General features: G+C 41.1%; 1 protein-coding gene across 4 annotated transcripts in view; it reads left to right on the plus strand.

Moving 5' to 3' along the window:
• The window catches only part of GPR176 (G protein-coupled receptor 176), a 139,636-nt gene that overhangs the window by 6,859 nt on the left and 119,918 nt on the right, over window positions 1-12,859 (plus strand). For all 4 annotated transcript variants that reach the window (XM_021097914.1, XM_021097925.1, XM_021097921.1 and 1 more), the window contains one exon: window positions 2,530-3,924. In XM_021097914.1, coding sequence (XP_020953573.1) covers window positions 3,753-3,924 — 172 coding nt within the window. In that variant the 5' untranslated portion in view covers window positions 2,530-3,752. The remainder of the gene's footprint in view (window positions 1-2,529; window positions 3,925-12,859) is intronic.

Here is a 12,859-nt window from a genome sequence, read left to right on the forward strand (position 1 = left end):
AACAGTGTCTTCAACCTACACCACAGCTGACAGCAACACTGGATCCCTGACCCACTGAGCAAGGCCATGGATTGAATCCACATCCTCATGGATACCAGTCGGATTCCATTCCAATGTGCCACAACAGGAACTCCTAAAGGATTTTTTTGACAAAAAGAAAATAGATATTAGAGCAGATTATATTTTCCTTAAACAACTGCAACAATCTCATTCCACATGCTTTTCTTACAATATGATGGGCACTCTCTCTATTGAGAACTGTGACCTATGTCCTCTCCTCTTACATGTGGTGGCTTTTGACTGCTTCAACAGTACAGTAGAAGTGATGTTATGTGACTTCTGAGATGAGTCATAATAGCCAATGAGATTCTGTCTCGTCCTCTTGGGACTCTGTCTTGAAATGCTCACTTTTGGAACATAGCTGCCAGGCTGTGAGAGGGCCAAGCAGCCAATGGAGGGGACACATATAAGGACTCCTGCTGAGGTCCCAACAACAGCCAGCATCAACTGTGAGACATATGAAGTAAAAAGCTTTCAGATTCCATACCCTGGGTTTGACTTAGAGCTGCCCCATGGAGTTCCCTGGTGGCCTAGTGGTTAAGGACTTGACATTGTCACTGCTGTGGCTCTGGTTACTGCTGTGGCTCATATTCTATTTCTGGTTTGGGAACTTTTCTATGCCATGGGAGCAGCCAAAAAAAAAAAATAAAAGAGCTGCCTCAGCTGATATTATGTGGAGCAGAGATAAGCTTTCCCAATGAATCCTGCCTGAATTGCCTATTTGTGAGCAAAGCAAATGACTGCTGTTGTAATTTAGGCCATTGAGTTTGTAGTGAGCACACAGGTATAAATAACACCATTATAGACGTTTGACATATATTTAAATAATGTCCAACCTCTTACATCGATCTTAAATTATTTTGTAGTCAGTGAAAAACTTGTATAACACATGGCTGTAAGAAATATGCCATTCTAGTCTCATCTTGGTCCTGTATTTTCACAAGGCAATCCTTCCTCAAGTCTGAGAATCATGGTGACTGTAGCTTATCAGGTTATTTCTTGATTCAACTAAACCCAAGCCCTAACACCAACTTAGGGGCTGGAGAGAAACTTACTAGTATCTTCTCAGAATACAAAAACAAGAGAGGCTTCTTGCTTTGTTAAACACTCTTAATCTCTGAAAAACTGAAAAATCTTTCTACACTTTTTTTTTTTTTTTCTCTTTCAGGGTGCACCTGCAGCATATGGAGATTCCCAGGCTAGGGGTGGAATAAGAGCTGCAGCTGCTGGCCTACACCACAGCCACAGCAACTTGGGACCTGATCCGTGTCTGTGACCTACACCACAGCTCACAGCAATGCCAGATCCTTAACCCACTGAGGAGGCCAGTGATCGAACCCACATGCTCATAGATCCTAGTTGGGTTCGTTAACCACTGAGCCATGAAGGGAACTCCTGAAAAATCTTTCTACACTTTTATCTACACTATTATTTCTTTTTAGTAATTCCGAATAGCGACGGCAAGTGAAGGTGGGTAAAGGGGTATTTTTACAACTGTTACTACACAACGCACTTACACATTCTTCCCTAACTTTTCCTAAGGAGTGTACTGCCATGTTGTTGCATTATTATTATAAATTCTGTCTTGTAATGATTACAGTGTAAGGTGTTTCATCTCGAAAAATGTTTAGACTCCCAGAACAGGTTTTAACTATTGGAAATGGCTTATTTTTTTAAAAAACTACAATTATTCATTAATTTTCTTTCCATTATCCCCCCACTAAAAAATGTTTTAAAAAACTGCTTACACAGAGGATTATGCGAAAGTATAATAATAATTATTATTTTTGGCCGTACCCACGGCATGTGGAAAGACCAGAGATCCAACCCACAACACAGCTGTAAACCAGAGCCACAGGAGTGACGATGCTGATCCTTAAGCTTCTGAGCCACAAGAAGTCCTATGTGCAAGTATTTTGAGACTCCAAAGATGTATAAGACCTGGACTTTTGCCCTTTCAGGAAGAGTAAATACTAAGGGTTACCTATGAAAGCAAAGCAGCTGTGTAGTACCAGGATCAGCCTTTCGACAACCAAGAAATAAGTCTGTAATTTTAATAAATTCTTAAAAGGTATTATCCAGGGACCTAGTTCTACTAGTCAATATATCAAAGCCTTCTACCATGTATTTCACTCATTAAAAAGAAAGTTTCCATAAGGTTAAATCAGGCAAATGTTTAGTTGTCTTTTCCTCTCATTTCTCCTTTACTCTTTTCCCATCCTTTCTCTGAATGCCATGCACGATCCTTTTCCCATTCGCCTTCTCTTTACCATTTTTAATTGCTTACTTGGTCATCCCAGCTTCCCAACCTTTTGCATCAGCCCTTAGGAAGGCTCCCTCCTCAAGCCTTCATTCCCAGAATCCACCGCACCTGGGTTATATCGCATACGTTTTAGAAATGAGACTCAATAAAAAGGCCCAGGAAACCATGCACGTATTTCTAAATCCCATCTTTCTTAAATGCTTCAGCTACATCCAAGACCTGATGGAGGAGACCGGGCTTCCTGCCCAGGTGGCAACAGATGTGGAATTATCTGCCTCAGGCAGCCCCTGATGACGAGATAAGGAGCAGTAACGACAGCAGCAAACGAAGAAGCCCAGCAGAAGTGAGCCTATTCACCACAGCCAGACACTGATCATCCGATCCTCAGCGCCTCCCACGCTCACTGCTTGGGCTGTCACGACCGTGGGGTGGGGCAAGATGGCGCGGTCCCCATGGTAGCCTGGGCGTGAGGGCGGGGCCACGAGCCTCACGTGATCGCCCCGCGGGCCGCGCGCCCCCCAGCTGCCCAAAGCGCGCGCCGGGAGGCTGGCGGCCGCGCTGACAGTGCCTTAGCCCCTCTAGGGGCGTGTTCTCGTGTCACATCAAACCCTGAGGTCTCCCTCTTAGCAGCCGAAGGCCAGAGCGGGGCCAGGAAAGGGGGCACTGGGACGTGCAGAGGCAAAGGGACTGCGGAACGAGGTCCCTACTAACGGCGCCGAGGCAGGAGGTCGGAGCCCCTAGCGAAGGGCTGGGCCGGAGGAGACCTCGCGGGCGTCCTGGGGGACTGCCGGGCGCTGAGGGCGAGACTTTTGGGGAGGTTCACGGCTTTCCACCCAGGCCATGCGCGCCGTCGGGGACTCGGGCGTCCCCTCGGGGCTTCGAGCACTTAACTTGGGCATTTTCTGGGTTTCTCATCGCCATCTGGCCTCTAAGCCAGCAGGACTGAAAACCGGCTTCAGCCAAATGTCCTCTTCCCTCTGAGGAGAGGAGCTGAGCCTGTCAGCCGGAGGGGGACACGAGAGGGCTGCCCTGGTTCCCAGGGGGTGAAAGGAACGGAGAACGCCCTCTTTGACCATCAAATGTCCCTTGTATTTCCCTCTCTGTTGAGTAGGCTTGCCGGGGCTGCCCGCTGGGGAGGAGGGACGGACGACGCTCAGCGGGCTATGCCCTTGCTACCTTCATGAGGCCGCTGACGGAGACCCAGGAGAGAACCGGCATGGGGCGAAGTCTTGCCCTCTCCCCTCCCCGCCTCCCAGGCGCTGGGGCTGGCGATGTGGAGACGTGAGGGGGACCCGCCGCTGCCCGGGGTTCTCCAGGACTCCACCAGGCACCCGCGCGTTCCTCCGCGCCCGGGGCAGGACAGAGTGGCGCGGGGGTCCGAGGCAGGCGCCCGGGCGGGCGACGACAGAGCCGGAGCCCCATCCTCGCCATGGGGCACAACGGCAGCTGGATCTCCCGAAACGCCAGCGAGCCGCGCAACGCGTCGGGCGCCGAGGCGGCGGGCGCCAACCGCAGCGCGCTCGGGGAGTTCGGCGAGGCGCAGCTGTACCGCCACTTCACCACCACGGTGCAGGTCGTCATCTTCATAGGCTCGCTGCTCGGTAAGCCGTCCGCGGGGGCGCCTCCCTGGTAGACTTCCCTGAGGGCACAGGCTCGGACAGAGCCGGGATCGGGGGTCGCCCCAGCTGCCGTGGGTTGCGGGGTGCCTGGCCAAAGTACGGGTAGTTGAAGGAGGTTTCAGAATGCCAGGGTACCTGCGGGGAAGTTAGATAGGAACTGTGGACTCCAGCCCCGGAGCTTGAAGCGGGAGAGTTAACTGTAGGGATTGGTCCCGGCAAAGGTCAGACTCTCCAGGCAGCCCTTGAGGATGAGCACAGGGTTGTGCCCATCATGCCTCACCTCTCGGTGCCAGGGCGGAGGGCTGGCCCGAGCTCTTGTTTACAAATAGCGAAAAGCAAAGCTTCTGTTTTGTTGCTGATGACTGATGTGTTTATTTTGCGCTCCTGTCTCATACACAGAGAGACGTAGATTGGGATTTGTCTTGTTTGGGGGCTTTAAAATATCCTAAGGCAACATAGAGTTTAACTCTACAGGGTTGTGTACCAGCAGGTTGGTGTTCTGAATTAGCAAGCCATTTTAAAAATGAGCAAAATAAGGCTCTTGGAAAATAAACATATATATTTATTTCAGATAAATATATTAGGATATTTTAACCCCCCCAACAACACAAATCCCAATCTGCTTCTCTCCCTATGTTTTGTTTGAAGTACAAAGTAAAGACAGGATTAAAAAACAAAATAGCACACACAACAAATTTAGGAATACTTGGGGGAAGCAAAGACCAAAGAACTGAAATGAGTGGTTTAGGGAAAATGTCTACTAGTGTGAGAATTACCTGTACTTCTGGTAGCTACTTTTTAAATAATAAATGATGCTATCTCTATTCTTGTTGAGTTTTGTTGAACATGTTGCATATTATTTGTAAACATGTGGCTTCCCTTCAAATGTAAATTCTCTGATGTGGCATTTATAAGGAGATAAAAAGATCGTTTATAATTCTGTGTGATATCATGGCCAAGAGCAGTCTTAAAGTTTCAAAGTAGGAAGAGATTACTTTTTTGTAGACCCTGTGAGTTTCCATGGCAACCAAGATAACTGACATCAAAAAGACTATGAAACATTAACTATACTTCAATTTAAAAAAAAAAAAAAAGAAAGAAAGAAAAGAAGGAGTTCCTGTCATGGGGTAGGAGAAATGAATCCGGTTAGGAACCATGAGGTTGAGGGTTGGATCCCCAGCCTTGCTCAGTGGGTTAACAATTCAAATTGTGGTGAGCTGTGGTGTAGGTCGCAGATGCAGCTCAGATCTGGCATTGCTGTGGCTGTCATGTAGGTCAGCAGCTACAGCTCTGATTAGACCCCTAGCCTGGGAACTTCCATATGCTCCCATTAGCCCCCTAGCCTGGGAACCTCCATATGCCAAGGGTGCAGCCCTAAAAAAGACAAAAGACAAAAAAGAAAAAGAATAAATAACGCAATGTAATCCAAAAAGAAAAAGAAAAAAGAAAGAAAGAAAAAAAGACTGAAAGAATTGTGTTTGGAATTTCCCTTCATAATTTCTCTAATTGTCATTATCCTATCCCACTCTAGCATAAATTATCTTCAATTTATTATCATGAGGGCATTTTCAGGAGTTGACATCAGTGTGGCTCTGTCTAGATTTGTGTGTGTTTGTTAAGATGTGTTCTATGGGTGGAATGTAATTGCTCATGTCCCCAATATTTTCAGTATTCATTTAACAAACAACAAACCAGCCACAATGCAGTGTATATTATTGAGACTTAAATTATAGTATTGTCACATTTACTTAAAGTGTAGGTTATTGGAGAGTAGAAGTGACTACATTTTTATTTCTGCATTTATTCTGTATATTGTTTTGTTTCCCCATTGGTAGCTTTAACCTTGAAGAAAGATGTTGCTGGGAGAAGTTTTCCCATAGTTTGACTTAAAATTTGAGTACTGTTGACATAGAAGACGGACCATGTATGTAAAGGACAGAGCAAATAGTGCACATTTAATAAATGTTCTGCTTCCCATGTACTTTCTGTTCTGGTAACTTGCATCGGATTCAGGAATTCTTGGGTAAATCTGTCTTTAATTCAACTCTTTTTTTCTACACAGCACTTTAACTGATGTGCAAAAACTGCTTTTGTGGATGTCTTGAAAGAGGAGACTAATTTTGCCTTTGATCTTCCATTATTCTTGACTTGGCCTAGTCAGGATTCCCCCTTACACATGCCTTTGGCCCTCCTAAGAGAGAATTCCATTTGCTCCTTTTTATTTTCAGAAAAAGTATAAATATGGTTAAATTTCTAGAACTCAAAAGTCAGAGAACTTGTGCAAAAGCGAAAGGCATTTCTGGTTTCCTTAAAAGTTTAGCTAAATAATATTGCCCTGTGTACTTGTTACTGGTATTCTTGATTCATTGCTTTCTGAGGATTTGACCCATACAAACATCTATGTCATCAAATCCTGGTAAAGCCAGTTGAAGCTCAGAGCTTAAGAGCTGAAGCCATGGGCAGTCACTTGCAAGGCAAGTAAACTTGGGAAGCATAGTTTCATGAAGTCCCAAAATAGAGAAAAAGTATCCCAAAATTATCTAGAAGGCTGAAAAATAAATAGAGGACAGGATAGTGTTTAGAATAGAATATGACATTGACTAGATCTGCGTGTAACTTTTGTCCCCAAAGATAGGTGAATGAGTTTTTCCCTTTAAATAAATTCAAATAAACTTCTCATATTCTCTAAGAAAAATTTTTCATTGGAATTTCCAGAGGCCTACTATTACATGAAAATAATTCCTTTGAACTGCTAATGTCCAGCAGCTCTTTTTGAGAACTGTTTTGGTGCCCTGTACGAGGAAAAATCACTAGCAACTTGGAACAACTGTAATATTCCAACCATAGGGAGCATTATTTGCTGCGTTGAAAATAAATGCAGAATGGTATATAATATTATTCAGAGAATACCTTTTGAGGGTTAGTGTAAATTAGTATTTCTCAGCCTTCTGTGTGCAACATCTTGGGGTATTTTAAGATATACTGTAGATTTGGAAAGAGAGTCAAATAATTTAGATTGCCTTTTGGTAAATATATAGCACACATGAGTCTTAGTAATGAACAATATGAAATCAAAGACTCAAAAGTAATTGGAATCATTATTTCTGCTAATGTTTTGTCTTTTGTCTTTTTTTGTCTTTTTGCTGCTGTTGTTGTTGTTGTTGCTATTTCTTGGGCCGCTCCCGCGGCATATGGAGGTTCCCAGGCTAGGGGTTGAATTGGAGCTGTAGCCACCGGCCTACGCCAGAGCCACAGCAACTCGGGATCCGAGCCGCGTCTGCAACCTACACCACAGCTCATGGCAACGCCGGATCGTTAACCCACTGAGCAAGGGCAGGGACCGAACCCGCAACCTCATGGTTCCTAGTCGGATTCGTTAACCACTGCGCCACGACGGGAACTCCCTCTGCTAATGTTTTGGATCAGACTTCTCAGAGTTCATCTTTCTCTTTCTTTTTCCCCATTCTCTTTGGATTCACAATCCAAGTGCTTGGAGAGCTGAAGACCTCTCTGGTGCTTTGACTTGAAAAAGGTCTGTGGTTATAACCTAGCCTATTACCTGTACAAATTGTCTGTTCTGTGCTCTTATTCATTTAGGAGATTTTCATAAATGAATTTGTTCCTATTTAAAGAAAATTAACACTGTAGACAATAGCTAACAAGTATGTATCCTAGCCTTAAATTTATTTTAAAATTTTATTATTTATTTACTATCTTTTTTAAAAATTATTTATTTTAAAATAGAGAAATCGGCCTGCTCTCCACTGGCCAAACCACCACTAGGTTATAATTAACTTAGCTTTACTTTCCTTAGCAATAGTCTGTCATGAACCAATATGAAGTTAATGACCCCAAGTAAAGATCCTAGTTGTCTGTTGCCTGATTCTTTGAGGTAGTTATTAAAGTAATCATTTCAAAGGAAAGATGGGGGAAAATTGCTTATTGAATTGATTTAACAGATGATATAGACAGATATCATTTTTGCTCATGATTGTTTATAAATCTTACAACAAAATTGTATTGGACACCAGCAATGTTCATGGGTACTTGTTTGATAGAGAAATATACTTGTGCTTTTAATACTAATTGAAATTGGCAAGGTAACAGCTGGATAATTCTAGAGTTCCTTAGTTAAATGTTTGATATGAACAATGTTATTACTAGTTTCTGCTCATAATTCATAATTAACAAGATAATTTTTAAGAATTATATGTAATAATATAATATGTTGGCCATAATTATAGCCAATAATGATGTAATATCAACAGCCTTATTATATGTAACAATATATGATAATAAATGTGTTGGCCATAATTATAGCCAATGATAATGTAATAATATTGGAGATATATATTTTTTGGCTGTGCCCGCAGCACCCAGAAGTTCTCAGGCCAGGGATCCAACCCATAGCAAATCAGTACCCTGAGCCACAGCAGTGACAATGTCAGACCCTTAACCACTGTGCTCTTCAAGAGCCTTATTCTATTTTTTTTGTTTGGTTTTGTTGTGCTGGAAACCTAGTAGACTACATCAAGAATAAAGTGTCCTTAATTGACCTAAGTAGTATGAAATGGTGAGGTTAATAGTTATCAGCCTGGGTAGGTGAACTCCTAATATAATGACTCTGATTGTCTCATGTTGCCTTTGATTTCCGTAAGATATATGCATCCCCTGCCATTTTTTTTTTCTTTTTTTCTGTTTTTCGCTACCCTGTAGCATATGGGAGTTCCCAGGCCAGTGTTCAGATCTGAGCCACAGTTGCAGTCTACACTGCAGTTGTGGCAACACCGAATCCTTTGACCCACTGTGCTGGGCCAGGGATCAAACCTGCATCCTGGCACTGCGGAGATGCTGCTGATCACATTGCACCATAGCAGGAACTCTTGGAAATTAAGTTCTGTGAAAACTTAAAAAGAAACTTTAAAAAGATTGAAATTCATGTATTACAAATTACTCCCAATTATAGTATATAGTTCAGTGGGTTTTGGTATATTCACAGAGTTATGCAACCATCACCACTGTCAAATTCCAGGACATTTTTATCACCCCAAAAAGAAATCACATACCCATTAGTAGTTGCTTCGAATTTCCCCTCAATACCCTGAATCCTAGGCAACTACTAATCTACTTGCTGTCAGTGGATTTGTCTGTTCTGGATGTTTCATATGTATGGAGTCATATGTGGTTCTTTATAATTGACTTCTTTCGCTTAGCATAATGTTTTCAAGGTTCATTCATGTCATAGCATATACTTCATTCCTTTTCTGTGGCTGAATAATATTCCATTGTATGGATATACCACCTTTTCTTTATCTATTCATCAATTGATGGACATTTGGGTTTTTCCCACTTTTTGGCTCTTATTCATAATGTTGCTCTGAAAATTTTTTGTAGTTTTTTTTGTGGACATAGTATTTTCAATTCTCTTGTATATTTAGCAAGAGTGACATTTCTGGGTCATGTGGTAACTCTAAGTTTATCTTTTTTAGGAACTACCTTACTGCTTTCCAAAGTGGTTGATCATTTTCTGTTCCTACCAGCACTGTATGAGAGTTCCAATTTCTCCACATCATCACCAACATTTGTTATTATTTATCTTTTTGATTATAGCCATCTTAGTGGGTATTTAGGAGTATCTCATTGTAGTTTTGATTTGCATTTTTGTAGTGAATAATGATGTTGAGCATCTTCTCATATGCTTATTGGCCATTTACATGTCTTCTTTGGCAAAATGTCTTTTTAGATCTTTTGCCCATTTTCAAATTGGGTTGTCTTTTTGTCCTTGAGTTTTAAGAGTTCCTTATACAGCTGATCCTTCAACAATGCCAGTGATAGTGGCATCGATCCTTCAGGCAGTCAAAAATCCAAGTATAACTTTAGTCAGTCTTCTGTATTCATGGCTCCAGCATCTGTTGATTTAACCAGTCATGGGATCATGTAGTACTGTAGTACATATTTAGTGGAAAAAAATCTGCATACAAGTGGACCCATGTAGTTCAAACTTGTGTTGTTGAAGGGTCAACTGTATATTCTGGGTACCGACCCTTATAGATACATGATTTACATTTTTTTTTCCATTTTGTGGTTTGTCTTTTCATTTTATTACTGGTATCCTATGAAGCACAGAAGTTGTATATTTTGATGAAGTTCACTTTATCTGAAGTTTTTTGTTGTTACTTGTGCTTTTGGTGTCATTTCTAAGAAACCATTGCCCAATCCAAGATCATGAAGATTTACCCTTACACTTTCTTCTAAGAGATTTACAGTTTTAGCTGTTACATTTAGGTCTTTGGCCCATGTATGTTAATTTTTGTACATACTGTGAACTAGGGGTCTGAATTCATTCTTTTACCTGTAAGTATACAAGTCTCCCAGCACATTTTTGTTGTTGTTGTTGAAAACTCTTTTTTCCCCCATTGAGTTGTCTTCGCACTCTTGTTGATCCTCTGAAAACTTTGATATTGTTATCTCACTGAAGAATCTTCATAAACCTTTGACAAGGAATAAATAAGAGGAAAGTAAATCTTTTTCCCTCCTGGCAATTTACTTTATGTGCTTTGAAAACATAATCTAAGAACAGACATTTCCAGAAGCAAAGAGGAGATGAATGACTTATCCAGTGTATTAATAGAGATTTACTTACAATATAATCAGTTAATTGCTTTTTCCCCTGTGTTTCCTGGATTCTACTAGTCTAGCAATTAGGCATCTTTTCATAGGTGCTAATATACCTTGTTTCCCTTAGGGGTCAGTTATTTGTAACTGCTATGATGTTAATAAATTATCTGGCTACATCATAACTCTGCCACATTAATGTTGGTTTCCAGCAGGAACTACTGTAATCTAAAACAACTAACTCAGAAATATTTGCAACAGTTTTACCTTTACAAATGTCTCTACAAAACTAAGTCCATTGGAGCAGGGAGACATATTTAAAGTTTGGTCCATTGTTCTGCTTTTCTTTTATCTGGTCATGTTTTACTGTGGACCTTAGTCTGTGGTGATGTGCTAATGAAATATAGAACTTTTTTGTTCAGGATTAAAAATGTAACCCTCCCCAAGCAAAGCAGTGTTTCCATCATGTTAAAACATTCTTTTACAGGTATACCTTATTTTATTGTGCTTCATTTTATTGCACTTAAATTTTAATTGAGTTTTTTACAAATTGAAGTTTTGTGACAACCCTGTGTGGAGCAGCTCTTTCGGCACCATTTTTCCAAGAACATTTACTCACTTTGTGTCTTTGTGTTATGGTTGGTAATTCTTGCAATATTTCACATTTTTTCGTTATTACATTTGTTATGGTGATCAGTGATCTTTGGTGTTACTATTGTAATTGTTTTGGGATGCCACAATCCACACCCATGTATGACTGAAAACTTAATCCATAATGTTATGTGTGTTCTGACTACTGCCCCGCTGTTCCTGTCTCTTTCTCTCTACTTGGGTCTTCCTCTTCCCTGAGACACAACAAATTAGGCCAATTAATAACCCTACACTGGCCTCTTAAGTGTTCAAGTGAAAGGAAAAGTTGCATGTTTCTCAGTTTAAATCAAAAGCTATAATGATTTCACTTGGGAGGGCATGCTGAAAGCCAGAAAGGCTGAAGGCTGGGTCTTTTGTGCCAAGTTGTAAATGCAAAGGAAAAGTTCTTGAAGGAAATTAAAAGTGCTACTCCATTGAACACACAGATGATAAGAAAGTGAGATAGTCTTATTGCTGATATGGAGAAAATTTTAGTGATTTGGATAGAAGATCAGACCAGCTACAACATTTTCTTAAGCCAAAGCTTAAGCCAGAGCAAAGTCCTAACTCTCTTCAATTTTATTAAGGCTTAGAGGTCAAGAAGCTGCAGAAGAAAAGTTTGAAGATAGCTGAGGTTGGTTCATGAGGTTTATGGAAAGAAGCCATCTCCAAAACATCAAAGTGCAAGGTTAAGCAGCAAGTGCTGATGTAGAAGCTATAGCAAGTTATCCAGCAGATTTAGCTAAGATCATTAATGAAGGTGACTCTACTAAACAACAGATTTTCATGTAGACAATACAGTCTTCTCTTAGAAGAAGATGCCATCTAGGACTTTGTTAGCTAGAGAAGGGAAGTCAGTGCCTGGCTTCAAAATGTCAAAGAATAGGCTCCATTAGGGCTAACGTAGCTGGTACTTGAAGTTAAAGCCAATCCTCAGTTACCATTACGAAAATCCAAGGGCCCTTAAGAATTATGCCAAATCTACTCTGCTTGTGCTCTGTAAATGGAAAAACAAAGCCTGAATGATAGCACAACTGCTTATAACATGGTTTACTGAATATTTTAAGCCTACTGTTGAGACCTATGGCTCAGAAGAAAAGATTCATTTAAAAATATTACTGTTCATTGGCAATGCATATTCTTGTCCAAGAGTTCTTGTGGAGCTGTACAGTGAAATTCATGTTGTCTTCACTCATCCTAACACAATATCCATTCGGTAGCCCATGGATCAAGAAGTACTTTAGACTTTCAAGCCTTATTCTTTAAGAAATACATTTCATAAAGTTATAACTGCCATGGGTAGTGATTCCTCTGATGGATCTGGGCAAAGTAAATTGAAAAATTTCTGTAAAGGATTTACCATTCTAGATGCCATTAAAATCTTTTGTGGTTCATGAGAAGAGGTCAAAATATCAATATCAACAGAAGTTTAGAAGGAGTTGATTCCAACCCTCCTGGATGACTTTGGGGGGTTCAAGACTTCAGTGGGGGAAGTGACTATAGATATGATGGAAATAGCAACAGAACTAGAATTAGGGCCTAAAGATGTGGTTGAATTGATGCATTCTCATCATAAAACTTGAACAGATGAAGAGTTGCTTCTTTTTGAGCGATTGAAGTAGTTCCTTCCTTCCTCCTTTCCTTCCTTCCTTTCTTTTCTTTTCTTTTTTTT

The sequence above is a fragment of the Sus scrofa genome, chromosome 1 (genome assembly GCF_000003025.6).
Source record: "Sus scrofa isolate TJ Tabasco breed Duroc chromosome 1, Sscrofa11.1, whole genome shotgun sequence".
In the NCBI taxonomy this organism is placed as follows: Eukaryota; Metazoa; Chordata; class Mammalia; order Artiodactyla; family Suidae; genus Sus; species Sus scrofa.